The 20,609-nt window shown below is 39.5% G+C and overlaps 1 protein-coding gene across 1 annotated transcript in view; it reads right to left on the reverse strand.

Annotated features, from left to right (window-relative positions):
• Positions 1-20,609, reverse strand: part of LOC136857359 (transmembrane protein 117) — a 132,530-nt gene that overhangs the window by 55,833 nt on the left and 56,088 nt on the right. Inside the window, exon 5 of the mRNA XM_067135972.2 lies at positions 8,621-8,757. Within this exon, the coding sequence (XP_066992073.2) occupies positions 8,621-8,757 (137 nt within the window). The remainder of the gene's footprint in view (positions 1-8,620; positions 8,758-20,609) is intronic.

A 20,609-nucleotide genomic window follows, 5' to 3' on the forward strand; every position in this document is an offset into this window, starting at 1 on the left:
AATCAAATGAATAAAACTCAAATTGAAAACTATAAAATTATTTGTATCTAACAAATCCTTTTCGAAAGACAACTGTATGGAATTTGGAGTCGACAAGAGTAGGATTCAGTGCATCGCAAAGATAAAACTGGCTCAGGGCGTATGAAACTATCACCATTGAATCAGTCTCATGAGGGGCAGCGACGATTATTGAAGGGGTTGTAAGTATTTGAAGAGCGAAATTTTATTGAACACACACAATTCATAGAATATTATACTAAATTTAGTAACTACTAGCTGATGTACCCGTGCTTCGCTACGGTATTCTCAGAAAGACTGTCTTAGTGATTTTTTCCAATATAAGTCAACGTAGGTCAGTAGGAATGTAGCGATTAAAAGCAATGCCATCATATAACATACTCGATTAAATGAGGAACCGCACATTTTGTCACTTTTAACGAAACGTACGAAGGTGCCGATCTAACAATACAAAGTTCCATTGCTGGAATGTTCAGGCCGCAGACAGCCGCGCACAATTCTCTGCCATTATTCCGTCAAATATGCACACCCCACATTCCAGTCAGTGCCTCAGAATAGGGTTTTTTTGCTATTTGCTTTACGTCGCACCGACACAGATATGTCTTATGGCGACGACGGGATAGGAAAGACCTAGGAATTGAAAGGAAGCGGCCGTGGCCTTAATTAAGATACACCCCGGCATTTGTCTGATGTGAAAATGGGAAACCACGGAAAACCATCTTCAGGGCTGCCGACAGTAGGGCTCGAACCTATCCCGATTACTGGATACTGGTCGCACTTAAGCGACTACAGCTATCGAGCTAGGTCCTCAGAATAGGGATCCAATAGCTGGAACCAATGTTGAACCAATGTGTTACGTACCAGTAGAATCAGAAAATGTATGAACCAGAGGAATAGCATGCTAAACAAAAAGTTATCTAACTTCCCCAGCTACTTCCGGCCAATATTCAGACAGGCTGTTATACACGGTACGCAGCAGTAATCCTATCTACTGGATATGAGTGGCAGCAGAAGACACAAAGCACATCACTAAAACAATGGTCAATGTAATATTATTGTTGATCAACTTATGAGCTTTCTACATTCTAAGCCTTCACATTTAGTTTTCTTCCGACTCTGTGATATTAGGGCATCTTATAACATTATTTATAGTGTTAACTGTAATTACTTATTTCCCGACTTCACATGCCAATTTTCATTAGATTCTGTTAACCCATTTTCTCGCGACTCGGCGCTGATATGGACTTAGCAACAAAAATCCCAATTCATGAATATATCTGTTATCATAGCCGGTATGTTAAAAATTGATAAGACATAAATGAGCGGAAATTTAATACGTTATAACTTAAGTTATGCAATACTTACCCATACGACCACTAATAACATAAATATTTGAGAATTAAATATTAGACCTTTCGCTAAACTACCATTTCACTCAGCGTGAATAAAATTATTTATGGCCTAGATTGTAGAGGCTTATTCTCCGACTTTACATCCCGACTTTCATTAAATTCTCCTCAGCCGTTTTCTCGTGATGTGCGTACATATATACATACATACATACGTACAGACAGACAGACAGACAGACAGACAGACAGACAGACAGACAGACAGACAGACAGAGTTATGAAAAATTAGAAAGAGCATTTCCTTGTTACTGCGGACACGACCGATACAGAAATACCATTATTTTTAAATTCTGAGCAATATGTAGACGAAACTCTAATTTTAATTATATAGATGTCATCACTGTTGTAAATTTGTATGTAGTATAAGTAACTCTTAACTTGGCCGATAGATGGTACAAGTTAGCAGCGGAAAAAGAAGAAATACAACAAGGCAGTGTAAGTCGTGTAATTGTGAGACACTTGAAATTGCTAACATCCACACATAACCATATTTTCTGCCTCTGGTTGAGAAAATCTCGTGGATCGGAAATCCCTTCTTTTGAGACTGAACATGAACTGCATTCCCTTGAAGACGATCAACTATCCGAAGTATTTTGGAAGAAAGAAAGTGAAAATGAATGAAGTATGACACTGATGGAGAATCAGATGGAGTGGCATGTTGAGCTCCAGGAAGTTCTACACAACTCCAAGTCTGAACGACTTTTGTGTCCATGACACCCCCTATACCCTACAATTTCTAGAAAGAAAGTACTTCGTTTAATGCCTTTCATGACAACATATCTGTGTGAACGTACCTTTTCTGCTCTCACACAAATGAAAATGAAGTACAGGAATAGAGCTATGTAGAGGCTAATCTTCGGTTCGAGTGACTACAAAGTACAGGAATAGAGGTATGTAGAGGCTGATCTTCGGTCCGAGTGACTACGGAGTACAGGAATAGAGCAATGTAGAGGCTGATCTTCGGTTATAGTGACTACGAAGTACAGGAATTGATTTATATAGAGGCTGATCGGTTCGAGTGACTACATTTGTAAAACGCTTGGTCTCTGGAAAACAATACTATCTCTTTGTCCCACTGATCCAACAGCCGCAACGAGCGATTTTTTCAAGGAAGTTTCCAGGTCCAGACTAGTGTAATTATAAGCCAAGTGACACAGTTTTTTTCTAATTTCTGTGCACGTATAAAGTATATTTATGTAAATGAAGTCAAATTAAACTTTCAAATAAATTACATATTAGTATTAAATTATACGAATAAAATTAAACATGGTTATCATTACAAAATTCTGTTTTTTTGTTTGTTTACTGAATGCAGTCTTATGTCCTGTGGCTGAGGAAACATTGGACACGCATGTGGTATGCTCAGGGGCCACAAGGACTAAACGTTCGGGGAACATTGATCTAGAATACGATGAGATAAGGCCTCTTTGATAAATAGAGCCTTCTACTTGTCTCTCAATCATGGCTATCCATTAATACATCACATCACTTTCCATCACGAAAGTAGCGATACAAAATATGCGACGCGATGTTACCTAGCAAACGTGCAGGCTGTGATGTGAAGTATTAACGGATGGCCATGGCTGAGAGACATATAGAAGGCTGCTTAATCAAGGAAGCCTCGTCTCATCGTACTCTATAGAACTGATTAGGTCACTTGTGGAAGATTCATAGGCCCTGAAGCAGTTTCCCCCTTTTGATGCACTGAATCCTACACTTATCGACTCGAAATTACATAGAGATTCATTAGATGCAAATAAATAATTCGTTATTAATTTCAGTGTCATTTATTGAAAGATATATTTATGATAATTCACAGAGGGAAATTTGACACTTTTTTAAAATTGTATTTCATTGAGAGATCTACTGCATTGGTGATTGAATTTTAATTCAAGATTTGTTGTAAATTGTTCTCTGGAGAAGCTTGCAATTAGCACGGTGTCAGTAAATATTTGGCGGGGCAGTCTCTTCCTGTTCATTTCTAAGCCATACTTGTTCAATTCGAGTTTTAGGAAGGGGTAAATTAGCGTGTTGGTAAAAGCTGAAGGCGAACTGCAAGTTATGATGGAGGGTATTTTAAGAGTGGGGGAAGGAGTCTGGAATCAAACTGAACATTGGCAAGTAATGATTTGATTCCAAAATTTTAGGTAGTAGTAGGTTAGAATGCCGGCCCCGCGGTTTAGGGGTAGCGTGCTTGCCACTTACGCGGTGGCCTCGGGTTCGATTCCCCGCCAGGTCAGGGATTTTTACCTGGATCTGAGGGCTGGTTAGAGGTCCACTCATCCTAAGTGATTACAACTGAGGAGCTATCTGACGGTGAGATAGCGACCCCGGTCTAGAAAACCAAGAATAACGGCAGAGAGTAATCGTCTTGCTGACCACACGACACCTCATAATCTGCAGGCCTTCGGGCTGAGGAGCAGTCGCTTGGCAGGCCAAGGCCCTTCGGGCCTATTGCCCCATGGGTTTTGGTTTAATAGGTTAGAATGCCAACTTATTGAAGCGAGTAACCCGTATAGTCTACCTGCACAAAGGTTATGCTATGAGTTATACATTAATCTTCAAGGTACGGGGTGCCTCCGTGGCTCAGACGGCAGCGCGTCGGCCTCTCACCGCTGCATACCTTGGTTCAAATCCCGGTCACTCCATGTGAGATTTGTGCTGGACAAAGCGGAGGCGGGACAGGTTTTTCTCTGGGTACTCCGGTTTTCCCTGTCATCTTTCATTTCAGCAACACTCTCCATTCTCATATCATAGCATCTATCAGTCATTAATAAATCACTTTGAGAGTGGCGACCCCATCGTACTAGTAGCCTATATCTGCTTCATTCATTACATCCCTGATCCGGTCATTGGCTGGAAAACAGGTTGTAGGTTTTCTTAAAGGTACGGCCAATCAGAGCCCCTAGAATTTATGTTACTCTCGCTACATTACGGAGGAGCGGGCTAGTCGGTACTTCTTTATGAACGGATTACTTTCGATTCTAATCAATTACTGCCCAAAATGTCGGGGTCCAGGGATGATTATATTTAAAAGGAACTGTACACTGTTATGTATCACTAGAGGGAATGCTACTAGAACAATGTAGGTCATAGGGTCTATCAGTATTTGAGAAGTTTGGTGACTTGGAATGGAAGCTGTACTGAGGAAGTCAGAAGAAGAATTTCTGCGGGAATCAGAGCCTTTGGAAGCATAAAAGTTTTGCTGGTGACCAAGAGGTTGTAACTTGAATTAAGAAAGATATTTGGTAAGTGCTTCGTTTGTAGTGTGGTGTCTTACGGCTCTGAGACGTGGGCGAGAAAATTCCTCGGAAATTTCTGAAATGTGGTTGTAGGGAAATAGAAATGGATAGACAGAATTAGGAATGAAAATGTGCTGAGGAGGGCAGGACAAGAGAGGAACTTGATGAGAAATACAAACAAACAAAAAAGAGGAAATATCTTTGCCGGGCTGAGTGGCTCAGACGGTTGAGGCGCTGGCCTTCTGACCCCAACTTGGTCAGGTTAGATCCTGACTCAGTCCGGTGGTATTTGAAGGTGCTCAAATACATCAGTTTCGTGTCGGTAGACTTACAGGCATGTAATATATATTATTATTATTATTATTATTATTATTATTATTATTATTATTATTATTATTATTATTATTATTATTATTATTATTATTATTATTATTATTATTATTAATCTGTTTACCTTCCAGGGTCGGTTTTTCCCTCGGACTCAGCGATGGATCCCACCTCTACCGCCTCAAGGGCAGTGTCCTGGAGCTTCAGACTTTGGGTCGGGGTCTACAACTGGGGAGAATGACCAGTACCTCGCCCAGGTGGCCTCACCTGCTATGCTGAACAGGGGCCTTGTGAAGGGATGGGAAGATTGGATGGGACAGGCAAGGAAGAGGGAAGGAAGCGGTCTTGGCCTTAAGTTAGGTACCATCTCGGCATTTGCCTGGAGGAGAAGTGGGAAACCACGGAAAACCACTTAGAGAAAGGCTGAGGTGGGAATTGAACCCACCTCTACTTAGTTGACCTCCCGAGGCTGAGTGGACCCCGTTCGTGGCAGAGCCGGGAATCGAACCCGGACCTCCGGGGGTGGCAGCTAATCACGCTAATCACTACACCACAGAGGCAGACATTTTTATTATTAAGTTATTATTATTGGAAGTAATAACAGAAAGAAAGGAAAATTGTAATGCTAACAGATGAGAAGAAAGGAAGAAGATACTAACGAATGAAGGAAGATGCTGAGGACCGAGAAGAATGGACTTGATACCTGTCCGAGGTCAGATTTACAGAAGAAGATGAAGAAATTACGTAACATGGCTCTGACGTAAAAATACAATAAACGTTGTAAGCGTTTGAATTCCAGTATTAATACTATAAAGGTCTGTTGTGTAATATTATTTGCTTGAGTGCAGACACGTTCTAAGTTGATATTAGATCGTGTTCTTGTCAGCTCCAGAGCAGTAAACTGTTATCATGTAAATTCAATTTCCTCGTCACCAAATCAATTATTTCACTACTAGGGGCGGCCTTGATGTCACTTCCTGCAAAGATCTCTGTGAAATACGAAACACTGTCTCGCATTCTCGTGTGTGAACTACTCTAGGGGTGTTGCTGATCCTATGACTTTTTCACACTAAGTTCGAAGAGCTGAGTCCTTACGGCTGGGTCCCTCGGTGACTACGCCGTCTCTCAATATGAAGGGAGAGCAACGTGTAGAGAGACCGTTCAGACCCTCTGAGACGTAGCTACATACTTCTGTTTATATAATAACATGCATGTGTTTCTGCACTGGGGACAGGGACGTAACGAATGGGATACGCACCCGACTGCCAAATTAAAAATTCAGGCCCCTTTAAATAAAATGTAAAAACCTATGAATAAATATGAATTTAATTACAGGAGGTGGAGGTAATGCAGTCAAGTTATATGAACAAAGGGATTATTCATTATCGTGTGATTGTTAAAAATAATGTTTAATAAGTTTTATTTAATGAAGCCTCCGTGGCTCGGGCGGCAGCGCGCCGGCCTCTCACCGCTGAATACCGTGCTTCAAATCTCGGTCACTCCATGTGAGATTTGTTCTGGACAAAGCGGAGGCGAGGCAGGTTTTTCTCCGGGTACTCCGGTTTTCCCTATCATCTTCCATTCCAGCAACACTGTCCAATATCACTTCATATCATTAATCATTCCCCAGAGGAGTGCGACAGGCATCGGTAGCCCGCACATTTCCTGTCCTCGCCGCTGGATGGGGGCTTCATTCATTCCATTACTGACCCGGTCATATGACTGGAAACAGGCTGTAGATTTTCATTTTCATTAGGTTTCATTTGACGGTCTCAGTGGTTTGACATCTAAGGTGCTGAACTGTCAACCATGAACAACTACAGAGGAATCACACTTCTAACGCAGGTAGTTAAAATACTGAAAAGGATATTAGAAAGAAGAATGAGAAGAAAGGTTGAAGGAGAGTTACAAGAGGAACAGTATGGTTTCAGAAGTGGAAGATCTACAGAGGATCCAATCTTTAGCATGAGACAGCTGATGGTAAAGAACTAGGAATATGGAAAGTATCTGGTCATGACTTTCATAGATATAGAAAAGGCATATGACAGAGTCCCCAGAGAGAAGGTTTGGGAAACCATGATTAAAAAGATACTCCGAAGAGAAATGTTAGAAATGGTGCAAGCAATGTACAACAACTGTGTTAGCAGAGTACTGAACACAGTTGGAAAGACAGAATGGTTTAGGAATAACACTGGACTAAGACAGGGGAGTGTGCTGTCACCCCTTTGTTTATTATGGTCATGGACGAAATTGTAACGGAAACACAAAGGAAGCCTATGGAGATAAAGAGATGAGGGTACTACTGTTTGCAGATGATGATGTGATCTGGGGAAAGAACAGCAAAGAAGTGCAACAGAAATTAGATTAAGTGAACGAAAAAATTGAGAAGTATGGCATGAAAATCAGTACGGAGAAAATCAAGACTGCAGTGATATCGAGAGGGGAAAAGCAAGAAAAGGGCACTGTGAAAATTGGAAGTCAGAGTCTGAAAATTGTGGACAGTTTTAAATACTTAGTAAGTGAATTAATGTAAACTTCTACGGTTACGCTAATTTCTAGATTTCTCGAAGCAAACGTTTCTCCCTATGAAGCAAAAAATACTCTGTAACTCGAATTTTGCACAACATTGACTGTGAAATATATCATTTGTTGTTTGTGAGGAACAGTTAACAAGTAGAGGAAGGGTCACAGTGATGCTCGGAGATAATATGACGGGAACCGAGAAACAAACTTCTAGTGATCGAGAAATCGGCGAAGCCTCGTTCGTTTTCGGTTGTGAATTCATTGCCGATCACGTACGAAAGCAGAATCTTGGCTGCGTGGTTTCAAGCCTACATGCAGAGGCAGTCGAATATAAATTACAGCGTTTCTCACCAGCACTAAATGTTGTTGAAAAGTATGTGGAAGAAAAGAAAGTTAACAGTAAAAAGCAGAGGAGACTAACGATACGAAGGTACGAAGGTGTTTTTCTTGTTTCATTACCGTATTCTATCTTCAAAAAAGTTTCTTTAATAAGAGTCAGAATTAAAGCGATGCCGCAAAATACGAGTTTGTGAGCATATTTTTAAATACTGTAAAATATACTGTATTCAGTATGAGCCTGTAGATACATATGATTGAATTATGCGCTATATATGCTCATAAACGGTATTCTCTATATCTAAAAATTTCGATAACCCGAAACAAAATTTAGATCCCAACGTGATTCGATATATTAGGGTTTCTGATGGGCCGTACCCCTGATGGTTATGCAAAACTCATGGCCTAACCGTTGTGCAGGCTAGGGTATACCTTTCTTTTAAATTTGAATTACGTGGCACCTCAACAGATAGTTATTATGGTGACAAAGGGGTAGGAAAGGAGTGGAAAACAAGAGATCGTGGCCTTAATTAAAGTTACAGCACCAGCATTTGCCTGGTGTGAAAATGGGAAAACAAAGAAAAACTGTTTTCAGGGCTGTCGACAGTGGGGTTATGTACCCGATATCTCCTGAATTCAAAGTTACTTGTTACTCGCTTCAGAAAATTTGCGTTCTAACCTGTCACTCCATAAAACTCGGAACTCTAGATAGACATCCATTTGAAGTATCTGTGTGTATAGATGCACGTTGTGGAGGTTCCGTACCTGGCATTGGTGACTCCCATGTGACTGTTGATGAGATAGTCTTTGTTATCGTACCACAGCATTAGCAGCATGTTGTAGGCGTGAGAGAAGACGTACAGGGAGACGATCACAGTCAGGAACATAGTCATCCATGATCCCTGGAACACACGTCAATTATGCACTATTATATCTATTGTAATCACAAAGAACAAGGAAAAGGTTTAAGAATCAATGGATAATGGACAAAGTGTGTGATTCTGAAATATGGCATTCTAATTGGTGCGAATTCAGAAAAGGAAATGAACAAAATATTTGCTATGTGATGCTCTTGAAAATAAAAACACATCAGTTTCAGTCGGGTCAGGAATGGAATGAATTAAGCCCCCATCTAGCAGCGAGGATAGGAAATTTGCCGGCTACCGAAGCCTGTCATGCTCCTCCGGGGCAATGATTAGTGATTGACAGATGAAATAAAAATTGATATTGGAGAGTCTTGCTGGAATTAAATTTCCAGGAGCAAAACCTGTCTCGCCTTCACTTTGTCCAGCACAAATCTCACATGGAGTGACAGGAACCCTTAAGATATTACCAAAGTAGGAGAGCTTCTTGATCATAACAGCCTTACACAGTTCTTTTTCTTTACACATCCTGGTCAATATCTCTAACCATCTGATACGAAGCATACCCACATTTCAAGTGCTTCTATTCTTCTCATGGTATTTTCTGTTATGGTCCAGGATTCCACTCCATACACTACGATGGAGAACACACACAGTAGCACCGTGCTATCCTAACACGAAGCTGCAATGGAAATTCTCTACAACAGAGAACTAGACGGAGGATTGTCAGGTACCAAAATAGGCTCAAAAGAGCAATGTCAATTTATATCTTATAAGAGTTGTATAGTGTTATTTGAATAATTCAACGTACTATTGAACCCATGACCTTTGTCCAAAGGGTTCACTATATACGAGTTGATCATGTGCATAAGTACAGAAGATATTATTAGTAAAATTGTGTAAATAATATAAATTTATCAGGTATGAGCTCTGAGTTTAATAGAAAAATTGTTACTGTAAATTGTATAATACTGTATTTTAGGAAAATGTCTTCTTTTCCTCTTAATTTAAAATGTAGTGATTGATAATATATTTTTGTGTATGATTTTGATTTGATGTGAATTGAAATGCTGCCCTGGCCTTCGCAATGCAGCACTCCATTCATTATGAATGGTCTCAGTTTTCGTTGACGACGCTGCCAAGGTACGCCATTTTCTCGACCGTCTGTATTGGAACTCCGCTGAGCCACAGACCTGGATCTACGACAGGGCCTAGCTCACAATTATGTTTCCTTATGTTCAAGTTTAGACAGGGGTATTCACATGTGTCCGCTATTTCTGACAGGATGGCCTCATTTGCAAATAAAGTATTTTGAGACGAGACGAGACGAGACGAGATGTGGTGTGGTGTGGTGTGGTGTGGTGTGGTGTGGTGTGGTGTGGTGTGGTGTGGTGTGGTGTGGTGTGGTGTGGTGTGGTGTGGATAGTAATTTCAAGGTGGGTAACAATTTAATACAAGATTAGTTATCCATCTTTTACTCTTGGACTGACATGACTCTGAAGTAGAGTTCAACCAGTCAGGCGACTTTTAAACCGGTAGTCGTAATACTGAAACATGCGTTCTGTCAGTTCTTGGAGGTAGGTCCGTTTACTGCCAGCCTTGGTCGGGAGAAGAGAGTAGGGAATATCGCTTCCATGGAAACGTGGGCAGACCCACTGCGGTTGCCATGGAGATAAACCTGTTGGCCGGCTCGTGTTGTCTGGAGTTGCCAAACCTCTCACTTCTGAGTTACGTACAAGAGAAGACAGTGGTCTGAACAAACGAACAAGTTATCTGGAAGCGAATGGAAGTAGAAATTAATGCAGGAATGTGGCAACACCGTGCAATGCTCTTCCCGCCATCCCTATCAGTCAAAGCGCATATTTTGATATTAGGGTATAATAAACAGTGCGGAAGATAATTACAGTACGGTCAGGTGTCAATTACTTATTAGAGCGAAATAAAATATAATTGTTATAAAATCATCCTTCAGATCAGTTCTGAAACAAATTAGCACACATTACTGTGGACTTCGTTTTACATTAAAGAGTCGAACTTGCGAAGGGAGTAGGGGGTGTGGTTGCAATGGAAACTAGAGCGGACCCACTGTTGTTGCCATAGAGATAAACATGTTGGCAATGTTTCTCAGGCGTAGAAACTACTAACAGGACTATGACACTGAACTTCCCACCTCCTTTCCTGCTGAACGGTTAGTGCTCAGGCCTTCGGTTCACAAGAACACTGATTCGAATCCCGGCCGGGTCGAAGATTTTAACTGTGTATAGCTAATTAATCTGGCTCGGGGAATGGTTGTGTGATTTGTCTGAATATCAAATATGAAGAGGAGAGTGTTGCGGTAAACACAAACAATTATCCACCACAGAAACGTGCAATAGTGATTACATCTCTCCACATAACATTAGCATCAGGATTAGCATCCTGCCATAAAACTGGGCAAATTCATCTCAAATTCTGATCGCAGCAACTTGGGAAAATCCCCAGGAAAATAAAGAAAACCTAAGTCGAAGGTCCAATTTCATATATGCCCAAAAATGTTTGTGCCCTGTGGGGCACCCTTTCTTATTTTCATCGGTGAGCTCAGAGCTCATAACATTATAACCCCTTCAATACCTTGCAAAACTCAATAATAATAAATAATAATATTATTTCGTGTGGCTATTTCTAGCCTGGTGCAGCTGTTGTTCTGCACACCCTCCGATAAAGGTGGACGGCATCTGTCTTGTATACGATTCTGCGTGTTGTTGTCGGGAAGGATAGTGTGTATGTGATGTGTGAGTTGCAGGGATGTTGGGGACACTACAAATATCCAGCCCCCGAGCCAAGGGAATTAACCGTAGGTTAAAATCTCCGATCCGGCCTGGAGTTGAACCCGAGGCTCTCTCAGCCAAAGGGCACTACGCTGACCATTCATCCAAGGAGCGAGAAACTCAATGAACTATCGCGAGATACACGCAATTAGATGCAATTATTCAGAGAAAAAATCTGTAAATTTCTGCGGCAGATGTTCAGATTAAATTCCATGGTACTCGGATGTACTCGCAAACATTTCACCGGTACTGTAAGTGTCGTGCACTTCAGTTTTTCCTCTTTCATTACAAAGTTCGAGCCTACAGCGTCTCAGCTTACTAAACTACGTTCGACGTTTCCTGGGACTATCACATCATTCACGAATATCTACCTTTACACGACTCTGAGTAAATATAAATCATACATGAAAGCTACGTTCAGAAATACACTCCACTATATTTAGAGTCTATTTTGGAGTTGGTAACATTCATGTCCGAAGTGAAAGTAATATAGCAGGTATGCCAACAGGAGATGTAATTTCGATACCATTGATGATCCGTGTTCGTTGTGCACGGCCTAATAGAGGCAGGGCTTATCTGTAGTCCGCACGTAGTCTGCAATCAATAGCTCAAGGATTGGAGCTTCCTGGGATGAGCCATGGAACCCGGCTCACACCAAGTTAAAGTCGTAGTCTAAATAGCCTTTCAGCTTAATAGATTGAGTGAAATATGTTAAAGTTAATCAATCTCTGAGTACTCCGATGAAGATAATAACGAGGGTACCACAGGGCACGGTATTAGGTCCGTTATTATATATAATACGTATTAATGGCCTAGAGAAAGCTGTGGGTAACGGCGAACATACGTATTTTGTAACATATGCAGACAACACAGCCAACTGCAGTATGATGAGGAAATAGCTGGAACCTAGTCGGATAGAGAGCAACTCAAGTGCTGCATAAATTTAAAGTTTGGTGATAATCTAATTATTCATTTAAACATTAACAACACAAGATTTATTTACTTTAATAACGCAGACAAGAGATTATTTTGAAAAATTCGACTGTATGCAACGTCAACCGTAAATGTAATTGTAACCGTAGCAAAATATATAAGTAAGTAATGTTAAGTATTTGAGATTATTTATTGATACGAACATTAAATGGGAAAATTTAAGAAAGAAACCCAAGACAACTGTCTATATATTTCACCATTTAAAATAAATGGCCAATATGAAACTCGTGAGAGAGTTTTACTCCACTTTCTTTCAGTCTATTCTTAGCCATAGAATATTGGCAAGTAATCAATAAAGTGGAAGGTGTACAAAATCGTATATTACGGATAATGAAAGAGAAAAATCACAACTATGTGGTCAATTATATCCTGAAAGAAATATTTGTAATGTAAAACAGATGCATGCATAAGAAATGTAAAATTATTAAAGGAAACAAAATTTTAAGCATTAATCACGAATATTCAGCACGCAGTAAGATGATCAACCGCAAACAAAAATTAGTGTAACAAACTGCAATTTCTTGTACTTCATTCCAAAATAATTTATTGTCCTCACCGATTACTTGTAAACCTTTGTTTCTTCTTGATTCTTCTACCGCTTTCACCGAACCCCGTGGGGTCGCAGGTGTGAACTGGGTCACACATATGCTGATTTGGCCCTTTTTACTGCCGGATGCCCTTCCTGTCGCTAACCCTATGTGGAGGGACGTAATCATTATTGCGTGTTGCAGTGGTGGTAGGTAGTATAAAGTGTTGTCCGAATGCGAAGATAAGATTGTTGGGACAGGCACAAACACCCAGTTCCCGAGTCAGAAGAATAAATCAGATGCGATTAAATTCCCCGCGCCGGTCGGGTCGAAACAGGGACCCTCTGAACCGAAGGCCTCAACGCTGAGAATTCAGCAAGGGAGTCGGACATTATTTCTATACAGGTAATGTTAACGAATAAATATTAAAAATTTGCAATTTCCCCCTCCACTCCTTCCTTAATATTGTAACGGCACTGTACACTAATCAAATAATACTGTATATAGCTTCCTGCACAAGCCAGAAATCCCTGAACTTAATCACTAGTTTACAGAAAATTCCATGAATAATACGTAACAACAACAGAAACGAACATACAAACAGAGAGACAGATAGATTTTGAAATTAACCCGCTATAGATTTCTGTTCGCCTAAGGCCAGATATAAACGAAGTATGAGACAAACAGTTCAAGTGCACAGTCAAAATTATTTATATAAATGTCTATAATACTAAAAATTTAAACAACATAAATTTCTTCGAAATGATGTTACGCATTATGAAAATCCGCGAACAGAAGTTCTGGATTCTTAATGAGACAATGCTCGTCAAACAAATCGCAACCAACTTCCTATTTTCAATGAAATCTGTTGGCAAGAGGATCTTTGTCAGAACGCCTGCCGACTGCAACACACTGAACGCACTGATACTGCGGGTAGCCCTACTATCCTCATTAAGGATTTATGGCATTACAGCAAAAATCGCACCGATTTTCCTATCGTGATCGTAGCCTTAAGACCTCCAGTATCACGTGGAATCCGAGCCACAGGAACGTGAATTTTGAAATAAAAATGCTACATGTGTTGGTTGGAATCGAACCGCTGTCGCCTCGGTGAACACAACAATTCTCAGCTCATAAGTTGCCCTAAAAGAAACGTGTCGAATAATGAGCGTCTGCATGAAATCTACGCAATTAGACAAACTTTGTAAAGAAGCAGTCCTCTCTTCACCAATCATCCAAATATCAAGCTATTGAAATCACTGACAAATTCAAGCAGACCTTTGACGAAGGAGCAGATGATATCTCCGGTAGACCTAAAAGTTGAAATGAAGAAGTAGTTTCTTGTCAGAAGTAATCATAGGCCCTTCAGTCTGGACATCAATCAATCAATCAATCAATCAATCAATCAATCAATCAATCAATCAATCAATCAATCAATCAATCAATCAATCAATCAATCAATCAATCAATCAAACAAAAAACAATAAATCAATGAATGAATGAATTAATTAATTAAATAATCACCATTGATCTGCATTTATGGCTGTCACCGACGTGGCGCATTTCCTAAAACAATATCAAAGAAATTGAAAATTTGTCAAACATCTCCCTTGGGAAATCATTCCAATCCCTAACTCGTCTTCCTATAAATGAGGCTTTCCCCAATTTGCCCAAAATTCCAAATTTATCTTCATATTACCATCTTCCTTACTTTCAAAAGATCCACTCAAATTTATTGTCCCCAGAGATCCCGAATGCCTTTCTGTAGTAAGTCCATAGGTGTACATTGTGTTGCCTACACTGTAAGCGCCATTCCAAGAAGTTATTGACTGTATTACACGAATGTACGCCTTGTTGTCTACACTGCAGGCACCGGTCCGCGAACTTATAGACTAGTAGTATGACATCCTATGTGCATGCAGCCAAGTTCAAGATGTGAACCACATCTGAACTGCGCTGCCTGTCCATTCTTGTCTACGCTTGAGTCTTTCCCGGAATGAGGAGGTAAAATCTACGTTAGGAATGAACTCAATGAATGAAGCTATACGTGGCTACGATGGTGGCCATGTGAGGCGAATGGAAGAGTATAGGTTACCTTTGGGAATTATGGACTCAGTCATGGAGGGTAAGATAAGTAGAGGAGGATGGGTAGTCCTAGCTTCTAATAATTTAAGATAGCAAGTATGGAACTAAACGAGACCACAAAGGCTTAACAGTTTACAACGTAAGTGTATGCAGAGTATTTCAGTAAAAGTAATTGAATTACTTGTAACGATTACATTCCTAGTTACATTCTAGTAATTGTTATACATTGCACGGAAGCCGAAATGTGAAAAAAATAGATGATGAAGAGAACATTTTCAGTTCTCCTACACCAGAACCTCTTCTTCACCAGTTCTGGATGAGGTATTTCTTTACCTCTCCAGTACTGTTAAAGACATGTCAACGATGTTCTCAAAATTAAACACAGGTTCTTTTTCAAGTGGCCCTGTAGGGTGTCTTTTCAGTAAATGCAAAGATGTACTTTCCTCTTAAGACCTTGAAAATTAGCGATGAGAATATTAAGATCAAATTACATTATTTTCAAAGTGAATTGAAAATCATTTCACGCGTTTAAGAGTCTCTCCTCACTAAAATAAAAATGATGGGAAAATATCATTTCAAAAATTCCTAATAGAGGCAGGGCTTATCTGTAGTCCGCACGTAGTCTGCAATCAATAGCTCAAGGATTGGAGCTTCCTGGGATGAGCCATGGAACACGGCTCACACAAAGTCGTAGTCCAAAATGTCTTTCAGCTTAATAGATTGAGTACAATTGTTAAAAGTAATGAAGGTAATAACAGGGAACGGTAGTAGGTCCGTTATATATATTACTGACCTAGAGAAAGCTGTAGGTACTGGCGAACATATGCATAGTGTTCTTAAAATTAAACACAGGTATTACTTCAACTGGCCATGTAGGGTGTCTATTCAGTAAATTCAAAGATGTACTTTTCCCCTTAAGACGTTGAGGATTTCCTGCTTCAAAAAATTAAACCACCACTGAAATTTTATTTCTGCCTACATTTTAATCATTCTTCACAATATGTAATATAAATACGTATTATATACGCCAGTAAAATATCAGTCTGATACCGTCAGAATTCATACCTTAATATGTTCCCGATCTTGTAAACAATGTTTTCAATTTGCCCACGCTCTCCCCACTCCTAATTTTAGTTCTCACGAGCATATTGTTTCCTGGTAGATTCGCAATACCTGGATCAGAATTTTTAGAATGTCTGTAATGTTATTGAATAACCCAGTAGGCTGATGGTGTGTCTGTAATGGTAAATGAGAACCCAATATTTACAAGGAACGTCTGTAATGTTATTTCAAAACCTAGAGTACAATGAATTATTTTCCGTGACACTCCTCTATCTTGCTCTATCATATATAATATATTAAAATTATATTGATAACTCTGCAAAGTTTCAGTATTCTTTCTCTCAAATTGTGGGTTCTGTGCATTTAAAATTATGTATTATCAGTTATATCCCCTCACTCCTTAAAGAGAACCACGAACAAATTGGCTGTACGTACACCTCCGACCCTCAAACGCTATAGGTAGTGAAAAACCCACAATCTCCATACATACGTCGTAAAATAAGGATTAAGAACAGAAGCTGACCATATTTTGTTTGGCCATGGCATTGCTTTTCTGTACTTTTGCGTTTGACTGTTATCTGTAAGGCAGGCCTGTCAGACCCTCAGGGGAGCCCTCCTCACCTCGTACAAGACCGCACTGACCACTAGTCCCGCATGAGATAGTGAACTCTACAGCGCTATCGATCAAGCTAAAGACGAATGAACTCTAAACTTTGCGTCTGTCTGATATTTCTGTTTTAGAGTTCTGTCCAGAACTAAACCAACGAACTTTCAATAAATGTAACATACATTTTAATGAGACATTATTAGAAATTTGGTGCATTGGTTACTAATTTCATTCGTAAATTCTAACTGAACCTGAATTTTAAATCGAATTTGTGGAGATTGGTACGTATACTTGTCGTGACCCAACAATTGCCAAGGGTCATTAGGCTCGAATGCTTTCTAGTGTTGGAGTCGAATAAATCAGCAGAGCTTTTAACCTCCTGAGGCCCGGTGTCCTTTTAAAAGGACACTATTTAAAATAAAATATCCCGCAAAAGAAATATTTAAAAAATAATATAAATAAAAAATGGGCATATGTTTGTGTTCCAATTTTCTTTGATATTCATTAACGTTGCTGTGGTATGCTTCTCACTTCACTGTATCCGACCAAGATGCTGCTAGAGAAGTACACACCTTTATAAGATTTGACCGAAAGAGAAATATGTCCTGGACCTCAGATCATCACTGACATACAAAGTGGTCTAATAGCCCCTTACAATTCTTGAAGATATGCAACCAATCGAACACCCAAGTTTTTAGGTTCGAAATTGCTTTTCTCGCCACATAAATCTGAAAAGAATGTAAAATCCATCAACCCTGCGCGGAAAACCAACTCATGGCTAGTCTGTATTCTCACTTTTATACTCGCATTCTCCCTCTCTCTCCGTATCTCTTTCGCATACACAAATGCGCACATAAACTGAATAGCAGATTTACCCTTCCATCAACCCTTTAGACTCCCCATATAAAGAATTAGATGACATGGCGATGAGTTAAGTCCCCCACGGTTTTTTTTTTTTCTGAAAAGGGCATCTGCTACTAGAAACTGAAGAGAGGGGCACGTGGACAAGTAGCGGGGCGGCAAAATCTCCGCATTGTAACACACGTTTCACTCAATTGGCCTGGTCTAGCAAGTGCAATAATTGTACCTGGCTGAGGAGGAGTGAGTAATTAGGGTCTCCAGAAAGTGCTGCACCCTGACGTCAGCCAGTGATGGTGGAAATTCTTCCCAATGTGTACAGGTTTCCTGCAGCACATACTGCAACTCGGAAAATCGAATACGCAGAACCTGTCGTAATTCATAGTCTTGTTCAAATGTCTTTTACTAAACTGCCTTACCCCTGCTACCCGCTACCAGTTTTGTTCCACAAACTCACAGGACCACCCGCATGATCCCGATATTGCGATTCTGCCAGGAAACAACAAGCTCGTGAGAACTAACAACAGCAGTGAGGAGAGCGCAGGCAAATTGGAAACATAGTTTACAAGATCTGGAACGTGTATTTTCTCGAATTTCTTTACTTTAAATTAAATACCGTGCATGTTAGGTAATTTTGGTGTGCACTTGCGAGTATTCCAATAACGAGGCGCCGCCACTGGCCGCAAGCTACTTAGGCCACGTGTTCTGACGAAATAAAATGTTAAGATTTGCTTGACTTTCGTTTATGAGATATCGGCTTAATACTAGTTATAATGTTTGTAACCGCAGGAAGACAGCAATGAAAGTTTATTTGGACCTTCTCACTTTATTGTAAAAAATATTTATTTTGATTTTGTATAAAATTGTATTCAATAAAATTTTAGATTGGCTGTTTACAAAGTCTTATTTATTTTATTGTAGCAAAAATTATCACCTTCTCTGTGGATCCCAAAATTTTCTTTCGGGTCAAATTATTTTGTAACACACTGTAGTATTATGCACAGTGCATTTTACATAGCGTCAGCAAGAAAGAAGAGCGAATTTATTGGTAGGAATTAAACTATTTCTTATTGGGTGAATATGTTCTTCTGGAGGTGACTACTGCATTGTGATTGGTTTTCCTTGGTGGTTGCACAATTTCCGGTTTCTCGATCTGCCGGGCTGAGTGACTCAGACGGTTGAGGTGCTGGCCTTCTGACCCCAACTTGAAAGGTTAGACCTGGCTCAGTCCGGTGGCATTTGAAGGTGCTCGAATACGTCAGCCTCGTGTGTGTAGATTTACTGGCATGTAAAAGAACTCCTGCGGGATTAAATTCCGGCACCTCGACGTCTCTGGAAACCGTAAAAGTAGTTAGAGGGACGTAAATCCCATAACATTATTATTATTATTATTATTATTATTATTATTATTATTATTATTATTATTATTATTATTATTATTATTATTATTATTATTATTCTCGATCTTGCCATGCTTCTTCGGCGGGAGCGACGTAGAGTCTGTGCGTTTGAGTTTTCGTGCTCGACTCGAGTTCCCCGCTCAGAACTTTGGCCATCTCAGGGTAAGCACTTTTCTTTCTTTCATTATCGGTTTTAACTTAACTTAGATTTAAATGTAATACTATGATTTATTTCATAATGCAGGAGCTTGCCTTCGAATTTCACGTTCACCGCTAATTTTAAAGTTCACGATGTCTTAGCTTTACAGCTAAGATTAAGCTCATCTTTCTTTGTCTTTCAACCTTTTCGATTATTTTAATGTTAATGTTATCCATCGGGTTTGCCATCATTGAATTCCGCTTCACCTAATATAATTGTATTCCTGCCTCATCGACATGAAGTATTTCAGCGATGATGCAGTTAGCGCTTATCTCTTGGTTAGCGTAAAATTTTATTATGATTTTGGTTTGTGTAGAATGGGACTAGCCCTTATTTTAATCGACACGTGTCGTCGGAACATGTTCAAACATGTTTAAGTTTTGTGCCGAAGCAATTTTAACTTGTAAATTATTCATCTAGCGCACTGCCCGCGTGTTTTGGCAAGATATGTTCAATAAGTATTTTATTTATTTATTTATTTATTTATTTATTTATTTATTTATTTATTTATTTATTTATTTATTTATTTATTTATTTATTTATTTATTTATTTATTTATTTATTTATTTATTTATTTAATTTTCAGACGATTGAGGTTACTAAACTATCAAGGAATATCACACAATTCAAATTCAGTAATCCAGCTAAAAATAAAAAATAAAAAGTAAACAATTATTCGAGTGAAAATGTAGAGAAAATAATCCTTACCGACAAAGGTATATAGAAGAAGTAGTGAAAATACTTCAATGATTTATTTAAGAGGGTGGTGCGTTGAGGTGAAGTCTCAAGATCGATATTGAGGCTTTCAGTGTAAAATATGTATGTCCCAGCTCACAATACTCACACCAAAGCGTTGTAAGTCGGTGTAAGTAAGTCGTAAGTAAGTGACAAACCAGTGGTTTGAAAGAGTATCTGTAATGTTGACTGAGAAGCACTTTTAACTATCTCTGTTAACCTATCGGTTTGTAATTAACATTACAGACACTCCTTCAAACTACTGGGTTCTCCAGTAACATTGCAGATACCCCATCAACCTTCTGGGATTTCAGTTATCAAAAGAAACACCCCGTACTATACTGGGATCATAACAAACATTACGAAAATTCTGACAATATAACATATCTTATTTCAATCTTACAGAACATTTCCTCATATAAACAGTTTTGTGCCTGAAGCACTGTCTTTACAAGTGTCCTATTAATTCTGCATATTAAGTTGGATTTGTCCATGCTGTACGCTCAATCGACCGACGTCTAAATATATCTGGGATGGGATAGTATGCAACGTTTGGTCAGACCTGACTGCGCGTAAGACAGACGGAAAAGTACACAGGCTGCACGTATATCGATTGAT

The sequence above is a fragment of the Anabrus simplex genome, chromosome 1 (assembly GCF_040414725.1).
Source record: "Anabrus simplex isolate iqAnaSimp1 chromosome 1, ASM4041472v1, whole genome shotgun sequence".
NCBI lineage: Eukaryota > Metazoa > Arthropoda > Insecta > Orthoptera > Tettigoniidae > Anabrus > Anabrus simplex.